Source organism: Somniosus microcephalus, chromosome 16 (genome assembly GCF_052327205.1).
Source record: "Somniosus microcephalus isolate GS21.2 chromosome 16, FLI_Smic_1.0, whole genome shotgun sequence".
Taxonomy (NCBI): domain Eukaryota; kingdom Metazoa; phylum Chordata; class Chondrichthyes; order Squaliformes; family Somniosidae; genus Somniosus; species Somniosus microcephalus.
This window is the reverse complement of record NC_141002.1, coordinates 94,747,580-94,768,292: the sequence shown is the minus strand read 5'-3', so window position 1 is coordinate 94,768,292 and position 20,713 is coordinate 94,747,580. Positions and strand designations below refer to the sequence as shown.

Here is a 20,713-nt window from a genome sequence, read left to right as displayed (position 1 = left end):
TTGGAATAATGAACAGCGTGGTTACCCCTGAAATTCTTCTATATTCAGCTCTAAGGTTTGTCATTCCTAATGTAAACTAAAAATACTGTTCTGACCAGGTACCTCGATAAAAGGGCTGTACAGTCTGGATCTCTGTTAAAGAATGTGCTATAAATAAGGCATTCCTGCAGCTGGCTTTAATGAAAAGTTAAATGGTGAACCTGCTCACCAGCATCCTAGTCCCACCTTGTAAGTGGATGTGAAGTTTGTGACCATAAGTTTATTTCTGCAGTGGTCTTGTATGCCTTGGGGTTGGGAGATGGAAGGACATGTGTGACAGTCTTTTGAATGGTTTAATAATTTAAGCCAGGGAGATCGGTAAACTCTACCGTTTGCGTGGGTTTCCTCCGGGTGCTCCGGTTTCCTCCCACAGTCCAAAGATGTGCGGGTTAGGTTGATTGGCTATGATAAATTGACCCTTAGTGTTAGGGGGATTAAATACGTGGGGTTACGGGGATAGGGTGGGATATGTGTTGGTGTAGGGGTTACAGGGATCGGGTGGGATATGTGTCGGTGCAGGCTCGATGGGCCGAAATGGCCTCTATCTGCACTGTGGGGTTTCTGTGATTCTGTGAAATCCAGCAAATGTAGAGACGAGGAAAAGGAACATTAATTGCGAACCGAGGAGGAGACAGCTGGTTGTCTGCGAACTTTGTCTTGCCTCAGCCATTAATATCAAGTCATGGCCTGCCTCTTCTCAAATCCTTGACTGACCGTGCTGCATGGAGCATATTAATGAAAGGAAAGGTCTAGATTACCACCATCCTTTCAACTGGGTGATTTGTTTTATTTCCCCAAGTTCCAGCGGAGGAGATAATGGTATGGCATTCATTTTTAACCATGTGCTTTAACTGGTTTTAGAAATATTACTTATTAATTTATAGTTTGAATGTAATTACCAAAAAAATCTTTGTATTTTAACTTTATTCTAAAAATGTCTGTTTTAACCTTTCTCCCTATCCTTGTGCTATTGCCCTAATAGTGAGATGGATGCTGTTTATATAGTTCAGTAAAGACATCACTAACCTGCCCAAAAAGTCCTGAGTATCATTATGATTTCCATTTCCCTATCCTTCCCAACCCTCCCCTTTTGGTTAGGGGACCACTGCATGGCATCAATCCGCCATGATGATAAATACCCCTAAAGCTGAGTAATGTATGCCTTTCTAACACTATTAAATTTACATATCCGGAGTGAACACTTGAAGGAATAATCCAGGAAAGGCTCACAAAAATCAGATTTGTTAGTCTGCGCAATCAATGATATATGATGTACAGTAACTTGCCTTCAGTAGGTTATTGTAGGTTTTAATGTTCCGACAATTTTTCCTACAAATCAGATGGCCCCAGTCATTTCTTGGATATCACGCTCTCCCAAAATGATACATACATGAAAATATGGGAGTGTCTGGTGTTGAATCTTGCACTGAAAAGTATCAAGGAACAGCCCACTGGGAGGATAACGTATTGCTGAAATAAAATGTTACTGCAAGATTGGCAAAAGAATCAGAGGCGACATGAGGAAAAACTTTTTCCTCAACGAGTGGTTAGGATTTGGAATGCGCTGCCTGATAGGGCGGTGGATACAGATTCAATAGTAGCCTTCAAAAGGGAATTGGATAAATACTTGAAGGGGAAAACATTGCAGGGATATGGGGAAAGAGCGGGGGGAGTGCGACTAACTGGATTGCTCTTCGAAAGAGCTGGCCCAGACTCGATGGGCCGAATGACGACCTCCTGTGCTGTACTATTCTATGATTCTAAGTCAGTATCGAAGTTGCCCACAAATCCAAAATCTTTTGTGATCCTTCCCTGGAGTACTCTTTCATTACAGTCAATGTGTGTACTGTAGTAGGAAATGTAATTTATTTGGGAAAATCCTAATACTGTATTCATAAAATTATTTTAGACTACTTTAAAACATTAGCTGCAATATTAATATTGCTGGGATTGATGAACAATTAACATTTGCAACAGGTAGAATGAGTTGTGCATTTAAATATCAAACGTCGGAAACTTGTTTTGACAATGTGTGTAAATAAGAAAATGCATTTCGTAGATATACTCCGATATACTGCAATCGGCCATATTGGATTCTACAAACTTCTAGTCCGTATGTATATTCTGAAGTAACAATGTTTGTTTGCTTGGGAAAGGATTGTTAGCTATGCCAACCTTTTAGTTTAATTTAATAAGTTTTTGTTCTTAAAACAGCAGTACTACAATTACCTGGATTATACTTCGTCCCACCCAACTTCCTGTAAAGACTCCATTCCTTTCTTCCAGTTTCTTTATCTCTATTGCATTGGCTCTGATGATGCCACCTTCAACACCATGGCTTCTAAAATATCCATCTTTTTCCTCAACTGGGGATTTCCCTCCACCATGGTAGACAGGGCCCTCAATTAGGTATGCCTCATTTCCTGTACTTCCGTGCTCACCCTTTTCCCCTCCCCAAACAGTGATCGGGTTTCCCTTGTCCTCACCTTCCACCACACCTGGCTTCACAGTCATTAGATCATCTTCCGCCATTTCCACCACCTCCAAAATTATCATCTCCTCCCTCCGCTTTCCAAAGGGACTGTTCACTACATGACCCCCGGTTCACTCTTCCACCACCCCATCACTTGTTTTCCTTACATCTTCGCGTGCAAGTGCATGCCCACTCACCACCTCCAGAGTCCCAAACACTCCTTCCGTGCACGACAGCGATCTATGTGTACCTTTTCCAACCTAATGTACTACACCTGCTGCTCATGGTGCGGTCTCCTCTATGTTGGGGAGACCAAAGGCAGATTAGATGACCGCTTTGCTGAACATCCCCCAAGCTCCCTGTCACCTTGACACTTCAGTTCTCCATCCCTCTTCCACTCTGACCTCTCCATCTTTAAACTTGTACACTGTTCCAATGAAGCTTGACGCAAGCTCGAAGAACAGCAGCTTATCTTTCTTTTGGGTACTTTGCTGCTCTCTGGTCTTAATTTTTTTTAATTTGTTTATGGGATGTGGGCGTCGCTGGCAAGGCCAGCATTTATTGCCCATCCCTAATTGCCCTTGAGAAGGTGGTGGCGAGCCACCTTCTTGAACCATTGCAGTTCGTGTGAAGGTTTTCCCACAGTGCTGTTAGGTAGGGAGTTCCAGGATTTTGACCCAGCGACAATGAAGGAACGGTGATATACTTCTAAGTCAGGGTGGTGTGTGTGACTTGGAGGGGAACTTGGAGGTGGTGGTGTTCCCATGCGCCTGCTGCCCTTGTCCTTCTAGGTGGAAGAGGTCGCGGGTTTCGGAGGTGCTGCCGAAGAAGCCTCGGCGAGTTGCTGCAGTGCATCTTATAGATGGTACACACTGCAGCCACGGTGCACCGGTGGTGGAGGGAGTGAATGTTTAAGGTGCTGGATGGGGTGCCAATCAAACGGGCTGCTTTGTCCTGGATGGTGTCGAGCTTCTTGAGTGTTGTTGGAGTTGCACTTATCCAGGCAAGTGGAGAGTATTCCATCACACTCCTGACTTGTGTCTTGTAGATGGTGGGAAAGGCTTTGAGGAGTTAGGAGGTGCGACACTCGCCGCAGAATAACCAGCCCCTGACCTCTTGTTGCCACAGTATTTATGTGGCTGGTCCAGTTAAGTTTCTGGTCAATGGTGACCCCCCCCAGGATGTTGATGGTGGGGGATTCGGCGATGGTAATGGTATTGACTTTAATAACTTCAGACCTTAACTGTAGCTTCCACTTTTTCTTCAGGAGATGCTTGCAGTGTTGTTGGTGTATTAGTGTTTTCGAGGGGTCTTGGCACTTGGGGGTGGGAAGACAGTGTTGTTGGGGTGTTCGGCACCCTTGATGCAGACCTGCTTGTTTCTCCTCCGGGTCCGAGATCCTGTTCTACTTTGCCACTTTTCCCTGTTCCCATTTCCACCTGCTTGCCTCACCACCACCACCACCTCACTGCAGCAGCTATTCGCACATTCTCTCTCATAAATGCCTTTAATTTTTCTCTCTGCCTCTTGTTTCATGTTAATATGACTTACTTCAGCCCTCTATTCATCACCTGTTTTAAACACTTTACAAGTCATTCTATTTCCTCATGTGTGTGTGTTTTTTCCCTCTCCCTTTGTTCTGTTCTTTTCTAAATACCGTTCCGCTGTAATTTCTTCCAGTTGTGACGAAGGGTCTAGACCTGAAACCTTAACTTGCCTGACTGGCTGACCTGCTGAGCGTTTCCAGCATTTGTTTCAGATTTCCAGCATTTGCAGTTTTTTTGTTTTTTATGCATCTTTGTGCAATGGTCCCTCTCAATCATTTTTTATAATACCTAGTTGAAATGTCTATAGGTCCAGCGCTGAAGCTTGGTGTTTTTTTTTTGCTGTGTGGAAAAACCAGAAACAGATCAAGTTCCAGGAATTATTTCTGATCCTTCACTTCCTGTGTTACTGGTCACCCCTGACCTCGCCTCTGAAATCACAAATAGCCCTCGTTAGTATCTATAATAGCAACTTGTTCCATGTGCAGATACACAGTCAGTGTCGCTGTTTCACATAGTTGATATGGAGGCATTCAAAAAATGCTCAACAAGCCATCAGCCACATAGTCTGTAGCAACTGTTCCTTCCTCGCTTCCTGTTTAAAAGTAACTTCCTTCAGGGAGAAATGCACCCCAAGGTATGTATGTGGCTGCTGAATTTCCACACAGGAAATGATATCTGTGTGGTGCTGACAGGATAGTGTTTTTGTCACTTGGCCTGCCAGGCTGTAATGAGCTTCCTGCTGACATAAAAGATGATTTACTAATCTAAATGCCATTTCCATGAGAAGTGGTTTTAAAGAGTTTTGCAGAGGCTACTAAAGTTAGTACCCAACAGTTGTCCGGCACATCAGTTGCCAACCTGCTACCGATTTTTTTTTTCAGTGCCATTAGATTTATAAAGGTAAAAGTACATTCCTGGGTTTTCCTTAGTGAGACAGTTCTTGATACTGCTGGTCATAAATCTAATAGTCACTGAATAATGAATACCCTGGTGAAAGGTGTATTATTTTCAGTGAAACTGTACTGCTGTGTTACATGTCATGGAACAACAGCTTTGCGGTCTAACGTACTACACTAGCATTCGTATGAATGGTAAAATTATTTGTTGCATCTTAAATCTTGTGCTGAAGTCGGGCATCTATTTCAAAATGGGAGTCCTGGTGAGTTTGTCCGTTAAGTGGATGAGAGTAAACCTGGTTAGAAAGCCTGGATTTTGTGTATTGTTGCTTTGTTAGTTTTCAAATTCTATATGCATTGGCACAAAGCTGCTTCTTATTTCACTACTACACTGCAGTACAAAATTACACTTGCAACTCACCACATTTCATGATCCAATATGAATCTGTAAATTAAATTCAATTTCTCCTCGGATGTTGAAACCACCATTTTGTTGGAGTGACTGCGCATAGCGTAATGAAGCTCCTGTAAAAATACGTGCGGTGTACAAAAAGCAATTACTAATGTAGCATTGGATCTGCATCGGCATTGGGTCACTTTTGCAACAGTTAGAAAAATATCAAATAAGATTGGTGTTTCAAGTTCAGCTACTCCACTTCTAAAACATCACATGACAACCTAGTAGCGCTTGCTTAGAAGTAAAACTTTTTTGAGAGGAGAATAGTTTTGTACCAGTTTTAAAAATCCATTGTGGCAGTGATCATTTCAAAAATTGAATTCTGTATCCTGTGGTAACATTGATTTTTATTTATCAAAAATACATTTAACTATATTGGGTTGAGAGTGGGCAAGGAGAGGTTAAACTAAGTCCAAAAATATTGCTTCGAAAAGGTCAAGATGTAATCGATTGCTATCACTTCCATCTAGCTGTGGCTCAGTGGGTAGCACCCTCGCCTCTGAGTCAGAAGGTTGTGGGTTCAAGTCCCACTCCAGGGACTTGAGCACATAAAGCTAGGCTGACACTCTGAGGGAGTGTTGCACTGTTGGAGGTGTCGTCTTTCGGATGAGACGTTAAACCGAGGCCCGGTCTGCTCTCTCAGGTGGACGTAAAAGGTCCCACGGCACTATTTCGAAGAAGAGCAGGGGAGTTATCGCCAGTGTCCTGACCAATATTTATTCCCTCAACCAACATAACAAAAACAGATTATCTGGTCATTATCACATTGCTGTTTGTGGGAGCTTGCTGTGCGCAAATTGGCTACCGCGTTTCCCACATTACAACAGTGACTCCACATCAGAAAGTGCTTAATTGACTGTAAAGTGCTTTGAGTCCAGTGGTTGTGAAAGGCACTGGAGAAATGCAAGTCTGTCTTTTCTTTACTGATGGATCCAAAAGCATCTTTGAAGACTTTTAATAACAATATATGGAAGTGCAGCTATATCACTTCAGAAATAGCTTGTCCACTGCAGTAATATACAAAATCCAGACTTTCGAAACCCGTTTAATCTCATCCACTCAATGGACAAATGCACCAGGACTCCCATTTTGAAATAGGTGCTCGATATCAGCACAAGATTTAAGATGCTACAAATAATTTTGCCATTCATACGAATGATAGTGTAGTACATTAGACTTCAAACTTACTGTGTGTATTTATTTTCACAGAAGCAAAAGAATTAAATTTAGTGATACATAGGGAGGAAAATCAAATCAAGTGAGAATTCATAATCTGTTTCCTAACCGCATAGGAATGGTAATGAATTAATGAAAAGAATTTTTTTTTTAAACCCATTAACTTGAAAGAAATTAAATAATTCATGGGTGCAGCTAACTATAGAAAAGCTGCATGCTAACATTTTTAGGGGCAGTTGCAATATTTCTGTGCATTTCTCAAATGTTCCAGTCATAACGTATACTTCCCCTTGTTATTTTTGTCTCCTGTTGGCTTGATAAGAATTTCTGCAATTTATGAGTATGTAAGCACACTATCTTTCCCATGCAGTTATTTTTGGTGCCAGTTTCTGTTAGACTATTTCCTGTTGGGGTACTTCCCACATAAGAATATAAGAAATAGGAGCAGGAGTAGGCCATTCGGCCCCTCGAGCCTGCTCTGCCATTCAGTAAGATCATGGCTGATCTTTGACCTCATCTCCACTTTCCTGCCCAATCCCCTGATTCCCTTAGTGTCCAAAAATCTATCGATCACCTTTGACGTCCTTCATTTGTCACTGAAAGCAGTGCCTTTATCTTGCCATTTTTGTATATGTATTGAGTGTGTCGCTTTCTTTAAGTACTTTGAACTTGGACTATAACAAAAACTACAATGGTGTCTGCTTCCTGTGGGGCAATATTTTCTTTTGTTTACATAGTCCTTTTAAAATATGATCATGAAGCAGGACTTTGACATTTACTTGGGATTCTTTTCTGAATTTATTGTAAAATAATTCTTCTTCATGCTTTTATTTATTAGTTCCTGGGATGTGGGCGTCGCTGGCAAGGCCAGCATTTATTGCCCATTCCTAATTGCCCTTGAGAAGGTGGTGGTGAGCCACCTCTCGAACCGCTGCAGTCCCGTGTGGTGAAGGTGCTCCCACAGTGCTGTTAGGGAGGGAGTTCCAGGATTTTGACCCAGCGAAGGAACAGTCGATATATTTCCAAGTCAGGATGGTGTGTGACTTGAAGGGGAACTTGGAGGTGGTGGTGTTCCCATGCACCTGCTGACCTTGTCCTTCTAGGTGGAAGAGGTCGCGGGTTTTGTAAAAATATTCTACGCAACTTCTACAATCCAAAGGTGGTAAACAAGTGAGTTTGATAAAAGTAGGAGGTCATGCAGTGCTTTGTATTATTGGTACTCTCTTGGAACATGTTTCAGACAAAAACAGCATTTTTAGCCATTTCTTCATTGAGAAATTTCTCAAAGTTCTAGATTTCCTTTTGGGGTGGAGGGAGGAAGATTCTGTCTAGCTCTTCATCCCCACCCTCTCTCTTTTTGTGTACAGCAGTGATTTTCATTTTTGTGTGTGAGGAAACCCCCGGCCCCCACCCTATACGACTATTGACACACTCCCAGGCACACCTCTCCAAACTGCTGACAGATTTTGCCAGCTAACCAAGGGAAAACTGCTATTATTTCTGAATGTGTTCTTATTGGTACATACAGCAATGGCATGAGCCTTGGTTCAGTGGCAGCAATCCTGGGTCAAAATCCTGGAACTCCCTCCCTGACAGCACTGTGGGAGCACCTTCACCACACGGACTGCAGCGGCTCAAGAAGGTGGCTCACCACCACAACCTCGAGGACAATTAGCGGAGGGCTATAAATGTTGGCCTTGCCAGCAACGCCCACATCCCATGAACAAATTTTTTTTTTAAACATTCCCACCTCCTGATTCAGTAGTTTATGGGGTTGACCCCCACGCCAGACACTCCCGGGGAGCGAAGAAGAGAGTTTCAGTCTCTGAATACTAGGCTGACATCCAGCAGGGTACACGCGTCCAATATGAGTTGAGTGCCCCCTCCCGCAGCCTCGGCCTCTGAGCACTTGTGCCTGATGGCAGTGGAGTGGAGACCCGCCCATTGCACCTAGCCAGTTCTCCTGGTAAGGAGTTATAAGTCAGGCTATAACAACCTGTCCAGGTAAAAAGGGACTTTGTCACAGATCTGCTGGATGTAAAGAAGTTGAAGAAATGGGTTGTGTCATGGAAGAGAAGAACAAGATATACAACAACAGAACTATTATGCTAGTAAGTCAGGGACCCCTTGGAATTGCCCTGAATTGGAAACCCAATGGTATGAAGGATCCAGTGACATTGTATAAAACTGAGACACTTTATATTTTAAGTTAGTCATGTCCCTCAACATGGAAACAATGTCACTTAGTTTCCTGCAGACCTAATTTGTTTGTTTTTTTTGGACTTTCTCCAAATGTTAAAGAATTGAAGCATCTGACAGTGGCAGTATATCAATTAGCATCACTTTTAAATGCAGCTGCTTTAGAACTGACTGGTTTTAATATTAAAATTGTGACGTTTTCTCTCCCAAGAGTATTTTCCTGAATAAAATGTCCATGACTCTGTGCTATCTGAGTTCATTGCCTGGGTGCTGAACTGTGAAGAATGGATGGTGCTTAATTATTGCTTCAGAAACCCAAGCTACTGTGTCACTACTGCACAGTGAGAATCATCATTTATGCCTGACAGGAAACAATATTAATCAATTACTGACAGATCACTGTGATATCATATTTACAGAAGCTACCAGTTTAATTTCCTGCATGACATCCGGCTGGTAATACTGTGGTAATAGCTTCCTGCAGTGATGCATCAAGCATGCTTTGTGTCTTGTTTTTCTTTTCTTTTCTGACTCAGAAGTAACCCCACAAAGTCTACCAGCTATGACTGCTTTGCTTAGTTTATGTGCCTTAGCTTTTAGTGTCGAAGGAACATGTCTACATTGTATTAATTGACCAGGGGGATGGTGGTTAATGCTCATTATTTAAGGTTGTTTTAAACCTCGCATGATTTAAGAACATCTTTACGAGGACATTTCTGTGAGACATTAGTTCACATCTTGTATTTTTTTAACACCTGATAATATTTCTGCTAATTTCAGTTTTTAATGTGGAATAAACTGCACGCACTCTGCAACATAGAATTTATTCCACAGGCATTTTGAGCTAAAAAACCAATATGGGGCCTGACTTGTTGCTGGCCTGCTTGTTTCCCGGTCTGCAGCACCAGGGAACGGTGGAATGTAGATTGATCCATTACTCCGCTTAGTCTCCCGTGTGTGCCTTACAGTGGTACGAAGGACAGGAGGGAATAAGGAACGAGAATGTTGTTACAAGGACTGTCCTTCTTTGAACTAAATTTGAACAGCTTGCTTGTTTCTGTTGAGATCAGTGCACTCCATAAAATATTCAATTTTAATGAGGAATTAATGTATGAAAGAAATTAGTATTAATCCAATGCTTTAAAAAGGGTGGACAGGTAACATAGAAACATAGAAGATAGGAGCAGGAGTAGGCCCTTCGAGCCTGCTCCGCCATTCAATGTGATCATGGCTGATCATCCAAATTCAGTACCCTGTCCCTGCCTTTTCCCCATATCCCTTGATCCCTTTAGCCTCAAGAAATATATCCAACTCCTCCTTGAATATATTTAATGAACTAGCCTCCGCTGCCCTCTGTGGCAGAGAATTCCACAGGTTCACCACTCTCTGGGTGAAGAGATTCCTCCTCATTTCAGTCCTAAATGGCTTACCCCTTATCCTTAGACTATGACCCCTGGTTCTGGACTCCCCGACCATCGGGAACATCCTTCCTGCATCTAGTCTGTCCAGACCTGACAGAATTTTATAGGTTTCGATGAGATCCCCTCTCAATCTTCTAAACTCCAGTGAGTATAAGCCCAATGGACACAATCTCTCCTCATACGTCATTCCTGCCATCCCAGGTATCAGCCAGGTATCTGCTGACTGAGTATCAACATTAAAATTGTTTCTAAATAGCATAAATTACATTCTTGGCACGTGATTTTTACTATATTTCAGATAATTTTTACATCATGACCAGATCTGTTATTAAATCTGTTCACTGAGATACAGCTCGTGAGAACAGATGTGTTGCAGATGTACATGGTATTGGTCAGGAGCTGCTAAATTCTCTGTGTACACTGTAAGCTTTGTTGCTCCGTATCTTTCTTTGCCAGACTTCTCTCACTAGTGAGAACTGTTTGATGTGGTTTGAAGCTGGGCATCCTACAGGAGGATGAATGAAGCTAATGTCTTTATGCACATTACATTGGAATGCAGGAATGACATTTTTCTTGTATTTCCCCTCCCATTCCCCCCCAAAACCTTCTGTCAATTGATTGCAGTCGAGAGCAGCGGAACCAAACTGTGCCTCACTTCTAACAGACCAGGTGAGCAGTTCCCTTGCTCCTTCTTCGTTCCCGGTGAGCTCCCATGGAATGGACCCAGCTAATAGTGAACCTGTAACTTGCCTGCTGGAGGACCACACGGGTATCCCACCAGAACTTGCCAGCACGTTAGGGCACATTGTCGAACAACTGGATGTTTTAACCCAGGTGAGTACATGTACAGGTGAAAGATCGAACTTCCAACTATTCATTTTACTAATAAATTTGTACCTTTTTTACATTTTTTATTTTGGGAGCCTTACAATGCATTTTTCTTGAGTTTCTCTTTTCAGTGGGTGGGGGGGGGGGGGGGGAACAGATAATTTGATTTTGATGCACTCAAAAGACCTGCATACTGGCTGCACCATTCTACTTTTGCAGACTTTTACCAATCAAGACTACAGCACCTAATTTTGTGCAGAGTTAAAAATGAAGTTGTAATGAAGTAAGGCCAATACTGCAGCACTTGTCCCCCTCCCCAGAAAACCCTTGTCTTGCACTGTTAACCCCACCACCCCCCCCCCTATACAACCAAAATTCTGAAATCGTAAGAACACGTGCAACCGAAAGATGTTCTATTGTCAGCCGTGGCCCAGTGGGTAGCACTCTGACCTGAGTCAGAATCTTGTGGGTTCAAGTCCCACTCCAGAGACTTGAGCACAAAAATCTAGGCTGACACTCCAGTGCAGTACTGAGGGAGTGCTGCACTGTCGGAGGTGCCGTCTTTTGGATGAGACGTTAAACCAAGGCTGCCCCCTCAGGTGGACGTAAAAGATCCCACGGCACTATTTTGAAGAAGAGCAGGGGGAGTTATCCCTGGTGTCCTGGCCAATATTTATCCCTCAATCAACATCAGCTAAACAGATTATCTGGCATTTCCTACGTTACAGCAGCTTGGCAGTGCAAAACGGTGTTGTAAATCATAGCTTTAAAACACTTGCAGTTGCTGTTCTGTTGCTTTGGAATCTGGCCTGCAATATAAACAGGGTGATTTCCACACTACTGGGACTCTTGGGTAATATTAGAGTTGCTTTCTGAAGCAGTTCTGCAATACAGACAGGTCATATGACACCATATATGCTATTCAATCCATTTCAGCCCACACCTCCACTACCAAGCAGCTAGTTAGTGCAATATCAAGTCGTAAACATTAAGGTTAATTAATTTTGAGCAAAATTAAACTTGGAAGGTTGCCTTGGCAGAGAGGGGAAAGGAAGACTGACTGACTGAATTGCATTTATGTAACACTTTAACACATCTCAAAGAAACAACTTAAATTTCTACAGAAGCAAAATACTGCGGATGCTGGGAATCTGAAATAAAAACAAAACGCTGGAAATACTCAGCAGGTCAGGCAGCATCTGTGGAGAGAAAAAAAAGTTAACGTTTCAAGTCACTGACTTTTCATCAGAACTGGAAAAAATTAGAGATGTAACAGGTTTTCAGCAAATACGGAGGCAGAGAAAGAACAAAAGGGAAGGTCTGTGATAGGCTGGAAGGCAGGAGAGATTAAATGACAAAAAGGGATGATGATGATGCAAGGCAAAAGGAGATGGTAATGGGACAAGTAAAGAAACAAAAGATGGGTCTAGAGGAGGTGTAAATGGGAATAGCAAAATCTTTACTAACAGTTCATGTCCAAAAAAATGGGAGCAGAGGTTATGATCTGAAATTGTTGAACTCGATGAGTCCGGAAGGCTGTAAAGTGCCTAATCGAAAGATGAGGTGCTGTTCCTCCAGCTTACGTTGAGCTTCATTGGATTTCTATTACATTTACTACATACAAAGAGACAGCTCAAAGCACTTTGCAATACAGAGGATACTGAATGGATACGGAGTCATGGGAGGAGAAAGAAATAATGTAGGGCAAAAGCACAGGATCTTATGGAGGATTTTGAAGCTAGCCTGGAAGGGAGGTAGCGAAGTGAAGATGCTGAGAAAGGGAATTCAGAGGATGTGGGCAAGGTGGTTGCAGGAGTGGCCATCAACGGTGAAGCGGGGAACCAGAAGTAGGCTGGCCCCCACTATAGCTGATATCGTCAATGGTTCCCTCTCTTTCATCATGCCTGTCCTGAGAGCATAAGAGTCAAGCACATAGTGTGGCTTTGGAGTCACATGTAGGTTCGCTTCCCTGAACAGCATTAATGAACCAGATGGATTTTTACCGGTCATTCACCGGTGCCAGCCCACAATTTACCAATTTATTGAACTCTCTTTCGCAACTTGCCACGTTGGGATTCGAACTCAACTTCTGGATTGTGGCAAGTATGGCAGCCAGCTTGTGTAGAGCAAGATGTATGCCACACTCCTCGGAAAGCTACAGTGTTGGATGAATTAAATTAAATGTCAGTTTTCTACTTCCACTACTTGAGTCTGCTAAATTCAACTTTTTCATTCGAATGACTGTGATACCCCTTTTCTATTAATGAACCACATCCAATGAACGTGCAGATTCCCTTATTGCCAAATCTATCCCATTTTAGCTGTTTTTATATTGCACTTGGTGGAATCTTGGTGCTGCTGGATCTTGGCAACAGGTCTTGCACAGCCTTCAGCAACCCCAGAATAAACTTGACAGATTTGTTCAGGCAGCCACTCTGAGGACTCTGAGGGAAGAAAATGGGAATCCAGCAACTTTACGTTGAGTTTGTCACTGGCTCCGCAAGACCCATGCATGTAAAGCTGGCAGTAGCGGTCTACTCGGCACAAAATAAAAGCAGCTTTATACCACAGAACGGATTCAGCAACAATTGGGGAAAATATGCATGCACAAGATTTGTTCATGACTTTGCAAGAGAGGAAGGAGTAGTGAATCCTGCACTGATGACAGCGCGGCAAAGTGGAGAGGAACCACTGAGGGCTGGCTAGGGAATGAGGTGGGTGATTCCTAGTCACATTGAAAGAGTTGATAATTGGTGAGGAAGTTACCTCTGGGAGTTTCTTTTTGCATCTAAAGAGCTGATAATTGGCAAGGCTGTTACTTCAGTGGTAGCTACAACCCTGTAAAAGCAAAATAACGTCGACCGCATTACCAGTGCTAATTGAATTTATTTCAGAGGAGTGAATTAAGGATAAATACAAAGAACTTATCCATCTTGTAGCCATATGATCATCAGCTGCCAGTGTTTTATATAGTAGGGGGAAAGATGCAGCACAAGGAATGCTGTTTTAGTTTTTAATTTAATCGCATCATTTAATTGATCACATAATCTAGGCTGACACTTAAGTACAGTACTGAGGAAATGCTGCACTGTCAGAGCTGCTGTCTTTTGGATGAGACGTTGGCCCTGAAATTAGGATCGGGAGCTTGCCGCGCGTGCAAGCCCCCGATGTGCACTTAACCGGCGCACTGACATTTCAATCCTGGCCCGCATTGCATTTCCTCTCTCTGGCCCGCTTGAGGTCCTGCCGCACTGTGCGAGCGTGACCCAGCGGCGTACTTAGTGCAATGAGCCGGCTGGGATCACGTGAGCACAGGGCAACCAATGGGAGGTTGCAAAAGTTCATTCATGAGTTTGATAGTGAGAGCTGTCAAACTCATGAAAACTCCTGGCCCCAAAACACTACTTAAACTTGAAAGAAAATTTTTAAAAAAACATTGCACTACTTAAATGAACCATAAATAACTGTAAAAAACTATTTTAAACAATAATTTTAAAATTTGAAAAAAATTATTATATAAAAAATCGGGGCTAAAACTAAACTTACCTTACTGTAAATTCTTTAAAAATAATAAACCTGTGGAAATTTTTTTAATAAATTGTATTAATAGACCACTTACCTGTAAAACTAAGTACTTACGTGTGGTTTTTCAATGCGTAAAAACCGAAGGCCTTTACACATGCGCAACTCTCTAAAAATAGAGGAAATCCAAGTCGCACGCGCTGCCCGATACCGCACACGCGTTCAGCCTCTTAACCCCTTGGGTCAGAGGAGAGGAAATGCCGGTTTTCCCCGCATGCGCTGTGCATGCTGAAAACTGGCAATTCCTCCGGGCACACACGTGAGTACCCTGTCCGTACGCACGCGTTGGGAGAGGAATTACTGGGCCGTTAAACCGAGACCCCGTCTGTAAAAACCCTTGCTCCTATTTGAAGAAAGGCAGGGGAGTTCTCCCAGTGTCCTGGCCAGTATCTATCCTGCAGCAAATGTTATTGTTCAAAATTATGAGTGGTTTTAATGCGGTAAATAGGAAAAACTATTTTCGTTACTTGGTGAATCAGTAACTAGTGGGTATATGACCAAAAGAACATAGGGAGAGGTTAGGAGAATGTGTTTACTCAAAGGGTTATTAGGAGAAGGAATTCCCTAGCAGAAACAATAGTGAAACCAGAATTCAGAATAGCTTTTTAAAATTTGAAAAGGAGAAAGGATATGGGGAAAGGGCCTGGAATGGTATTAAGTGTGTGGCTCTTTGAAAGCCAGCACAGGCACGATGGGCCAAATGGCGACCTGTGCTGTAAAATTATGTGAAAGGTTGGGTTTGTTCACTGTGTCATTAACGTTGAGTTAGGTATTGGAGGGATGAGCTTTGACGGGCCAAATGATTTTTTCATCTGTGACTTCTTTGTGGCTGGAATCCACCCAAGATTTGCTAAGTAATAGACAAGAGGAAATCTAGCCACTTAAGACAGTTAAGGAAAATAAATCAGATGGATAGTCAAGCTATTCACAGACCAAAACAAAGCATACTTTTATGCTGACCTTACACAGTGATTTTATTTTTTTTTACATTCCAAAAAGGGAACATTTAGTTTAGTTTTAATGTGAACGTCATGAAGATCATATAACTAAAATGTTTTAGATTGTGCCACATTTCATAAAAATCCCAAGATATTATACCCATGAAAAAATTCTTCCCACTAACATTGAGTAAATGCTTTCATAATTAAGCACAGAGGAGCCATTTATTTACCCGTATGTACTCTGCTTCCAGAAGATAAATATTCCTTAAATATTCATTGCTGTCAGCGAGTAAGCAGAAATTACGCTTTAAACCTCGTGTGTTCTTTTACTTTAGGATTTTCCATTTGTTTCCCATAAACCTGTGAGTATTGACTTACGTGAGTCATCCCACATGACATATTGATGAAACCCTCTATGCCATTGCTGATCTTACTCGTAACATGACAAAAGAAGTCCAGAACTAATTTCTGTCTTAAGTCCTCAGAAGACTGCAATAACAGAAAAGAACGTGCATTCATATAGCACCTTTCGCAGACTCAGAACTTCCCAAAACGCTTCATAGCCAATGAAGTACTTTTTAAGTAAAGTCGCTGTTGTAATATAGGGAAACGTGCCAATTTACACACATCAAGGCCCACAAACAGCAGTGAGATAAATGAATAAATAATCTGTTTTGGTGGTGTTGGTTAAGGGATAAATGTTGGCCAGGACATGGGGAAACTCCCCTGCTCCTCTTCAAATAGTGCCACGGGATCTTGTATGTCTTGTAAGCTTCTTGGTTTAACGTCTCATCTGAAAGACGGCACCTCCGACAGTGCAGAACTCTCTCGGTACTCCGCTGAAATGTCAGATAAATTATGTGCTACAGCGTCTGGAGTGGGCCTTGAACCCATGACCTCTGACTCCGAGGCGGGAGTGCTACTACTGAGCCAAGGCTAACACCTTAAACGTGTCCTGTTTAACGTCTGACTTAAACCAAAAGTTAGGATATTATCATGGAATAGAATGATTACAGCTCGGAAGAAGGCCATTTGGCCCGTCAAGCCCATGCCGGCTCTCTGCAAGAGCACTTCAGCTAGTCCCATTCCCCCGCCCTTTCCCCGTAGCCCTGCAAATTTCTTTCCTTCAGATACTTATCCAACTCCCTTTTGAAAGCTGTGATTGAATCTGCCTCCACACCACCCTTTCAGGCCGTGCATTCCAGATCTTAACCACTCGCTACGTAAAAAAGTTTTTTCTTCCGTCGCCTTTGGTTCTTTTGCCAATCACCTTAAATCTGTCTCCTCTGGTCTCGACCCTTCTGCCTATGGGAACAGTTTCCCTCTACTCTGTCCAGACCCCTCATGATTTTGAGCACCTCTATCAAACCTCCTCTCAACCTTCTCTGCTCCAAGGAGAACAACACCAGCTTCTCCAGTCTATCGGCGTAACTGAAGTCCTGGAATCATTCACGTAAATCTTTTCTGCACCCTCTCTAAGGCCTTCACATCCTTCCTAAAGTGTGGTGCCCAGAATTGGACACAGTGCTCCAGTTGGGGCCGAACCAGTGTTTTATACAGATTCATCAGAATTTCCACACTTTTGTACTCTATACCTCTATTCATGAAGCCCAGGATCCCGTAAGCCTTTTTAACCGCTTTCTCAACCTGCCCTGCCACCTTCAGTGATTTGTGCACACATACCCCCAGGTCTCTCTGTTCATGTGCCCTCTTCAGGATTGTGCCCTTTAGTTTATATGTCCTATCTCCTCATTCTTTCTACCAAAATGTATCACTTCACACTTTTCTGCGTTAAATTTCATCTGCCATGTGTCCGCCTATTCACCAGCCTGTCTATGTCTTCCTGAAGTCTATCACTCTCCTCCTCACTGTTCACTATACTTCCAGGTTTTGTCATCTGCAAATTTTGAAATTGTGCCCTGTACACCCACGTCCAAGTCATTAATATATATCAAGAAAAGCAGTGGTCCTAGAACCGACCCCTGGGGAACACCACTGTATACCTTCCTCCAGTCTGAAAAACAACCGTTCACCGCGACTCTCTGTTTCCTGTCACTTAGCCAATTCCGTATCCATGCTGCCACTGTCCCTTTTATTCCATGGGCTTCAACTTTGCTGGCAAGCCTATTATGTGGCACTTTGTTGAACACCTTTTGGAAATCCATGTACACCACATCAACCGCATTGCCCTCATCAACCCTCCCTGTTACCTCATCAAAAAACTCAATCAAGTTAGTTAAACACGATTGGCCTTTAACAAAACCGTGCTGGCTTTCCTTAATTAATCCTACTTGTCCAAGTGACTGTTAATTTTGTTCCTGATTACTGTTTCTAAAAGCTTCCCCACTACCGAGGTTAAACTGACTGGCCTGTAGTTGCTGGGTTTATCTTTACACCCTTTTTTGAACAATGGCGTAACATTTGTAATTCTCCAGTCCTCTGGCACCACCCCTGTATCTAAGGCGGATTGGATTATTATGGCCAGTACCTCCGCGATTTCTGCCCTCAATTCCTTCAGCATCCTAGGATGCATCCCATCCGCTCCTGGTGATTTATCTACTTTAAGTACAGCCAGTCTTTCTAATATACCTCCTCTATCAATTTTTATCCTATCAAGTGTCTCCACTACCTCCTCTACTATGTCTATGGCAGCGACCTCTTCCTTGGTGAAGACAGATGCAAAGTACTTGTTTAGTACCTCAGCCATACCCTCTGCCTCCATGCATAGTTCTCCTTTTTGGTCCCTAATCGGCCCCACCCCCCCTCTTACTACCCTTTTACTATTTATATGCCTGTAGAGACTTTTGGATTACCTTTTATGTTGGCTGCCATTCTATTCTCATATCCTCTCTGCCCCACGTATTTTCTTTTTCACTTGTCCTCTAACCTTTCTATATAGAGCCTGATTCTCAGATGTATTTGCAACCTGACATCTGTCATACATGTGCTTTTTCTACTTCATCATATTCTCTATCTCTATCTCCATGACCAAATTGACACTTACAAATTAACTTAGGCTATTAATTTATTGATCTGACTAAGAGTAAGAAATAATCAGTCAGCTTTTCCTCAGAGTCTAGAATTCTTAACCTATTGAAAAATAGTTTTCAGATGTACTTTAGTTTCTAATGCCAGTGACCCTGAATTCAAATCTTATTTTTTCAATTGGAGAGCAAAATTTTCAGTTTGCTGAAAGCTATTCTTGTTCAGCAACTACAGTAACTATAAAACAGCGTTGCAACACTTAGTGTACATTTAGAATCAGAATTGTTGAAAGTGGTAATTTCAGGGCTGAAATAGATTGTTGTTGACTGCATGTAGTAGACCATTACTATAGCATTAGTTACAACAGTGCTACTTTAGATATAATCCTAACTCTTAATAAAATAGGCAATGATCAAAAGAGTAAGCCTAACAATGAGTTGTGTCACGTAATCTTTTCAAAATATACTGCAAACTCATTACAGAGGACAGTCTGGAGAACTTAGTAGCTGGTTTCCAGATCAGTGGAAAATTGGCAACGAGTCTAAGGTACAATAATGATTGCAGCGGGGAAGAGAGAGATTCTTCATTACGCACCTCCAAACACTAGGAGTATAGCTAACCACATTCTGAGGGTGCACATCTGAAAATGTCATTGTAAAGTTGCAGTGTGCGGCTTCCTACTCTTGTGTTGTGTTGTACCATTGCACCAATTTGATTTTCCTCCAACCAGAGATTCTTTGCGCCTTTAGATTTCTATCACCAAAGTGTGGGACAGTCTCCAGCCTCTCTACAGGAGTTGGTTGGTTCAGAATATGAAATATTTTGAAATGTATACCTGCCAATCTGTGTCCCTTTCTCGTGTTTCTCGGGAGCCTATAGTATCGACATTGCACAGAGCGACAAACTTCCTTTAAAATATACAAACATACAAGAAAGATAAATGGTCATATGGTAACAACAGCAACCAAATAGAGTACAAATAAAACAAGGCAGAAAGAAATAGTATTAGCACACAAGGGGCTATGGCCACAGGAAATATGGAGTATTGTGTTCAATTCTGAACACCACACTTTAGGAAGGATGTAAAGACCTTGGAGCGTGTGCAGAAGAGATTTACTAGAATGGTACCACAGATGAAAGACTTCAGTTCTGTGGAGAGACTGGAGAAGCTAGGGTTCTCCTTGAGCAGGGAAGGTCAAAAGTAGATTTGATAGGTGTTCAAAATCATGAACGGTTTTGACAGAGTAAATAAAGAGAAACTGTTCCCATTGGCAGAAGGGTCGATAACCAGAGGACACAGATTTAAGGTAATTGGCAAAAGAACCAGAGGCGACAGGAGGAAACATTTTTTTTACACAGCGAATTGTTGTGATCTGGAATGCGCTGCCTGAAAGGGCGGTGGAAGCAGATTCAATAGGAACATTCAAAAGGAAATTGGATAAATACTTGAAGGGAGAAAATTACAGGGCTCTGGGGAAAGAACAGGGGCGTGAGACGAATTGTATAGCTCTATCAAAGAGCCGGCACAGGCAAGATGGGCCGAATGGCCGCCTCCTTTGCTGTATATGTTTATGATTCTATGAAATGTCCTTTGGCACTGACCCATTAAAACCATTGTCTGCCTCAAAGACAAACTAGGTGAGTCTGTAATTGGACTATCATGTCTGCACCAGCATCTGCCAAAGATTTTAGATACTGTGCAAAGCAATAGTCTATTCTCAATTGCTGATGTTCACAGTCGCTGCTAAAAATGCTCGTCATCCAAACATGATACTGCGACTTGCCAAATTTTCCTTTTGTGTTCTTGAATCGTACTGATGAGGAATAGCTGCACTGTGTTTTCCACATTATTCAGTACAAGATAGACCAACAGATTAAGCCTAAGAAATCCAGCATGCCTAGTCAGGTATTGCTCCAAATTTCAGCACTGATTGGTATCTAAGACATGACTTCAGTCAACTTACCAACTTTGGGTAATGCAGAGCTGGCAGTTGCACAGAGAATTCTTAATGCTAAAAGTTCACCAAAACCAGGGTACTACTGGGGCTGAATTCTATGTAGACCAATGGCAGATTGCACTTGATTCCTCCAAGAAGGTAGATATCAGCCTAGTAACGGAAAACTCTAGTAACGGAATTCCTCCACTCCGACGTCACAGTGCACCCAGGA

At 42.4% G+C, this 20,713-nt stretch overlaps 1 protein-coding gene across 9 annotated transcripts in view; it reads left to right on the top strand.

The window, feature by feature from the left end:
- The window catches only part of poc1b (POC1 centriolar protein B), a 101,018-nt gene that overhangs the window by 69,725 nt on the left and 10,580 nt on the right, over positions 1–20,713 (top strand). For 5 of the 9 annotated variants that reach the window (XR_015081449.1, XM_086009480.1, XM_086009477.1 and 2 more), the window contains one exon: positions 10,833–11,042. The exons of 3 other annotated variants lie outside the window; for them this stretch is intronic. Coding sequence is in view for 5 of the 6 variants with exons in the window: in XM_086009480.1 (XP_085865606.1) it covers positions 10,833–11,042 (210 nt within the window). In the remaining variant the exon portion in view is untranslated. Of the gene's footprint in view, positions 1–10,832; positions 11,043–20,713 lie in introns of those variants that run through there. One more of the 9 variants, XM_086009487.1, reaches the window with a different exon arrangement.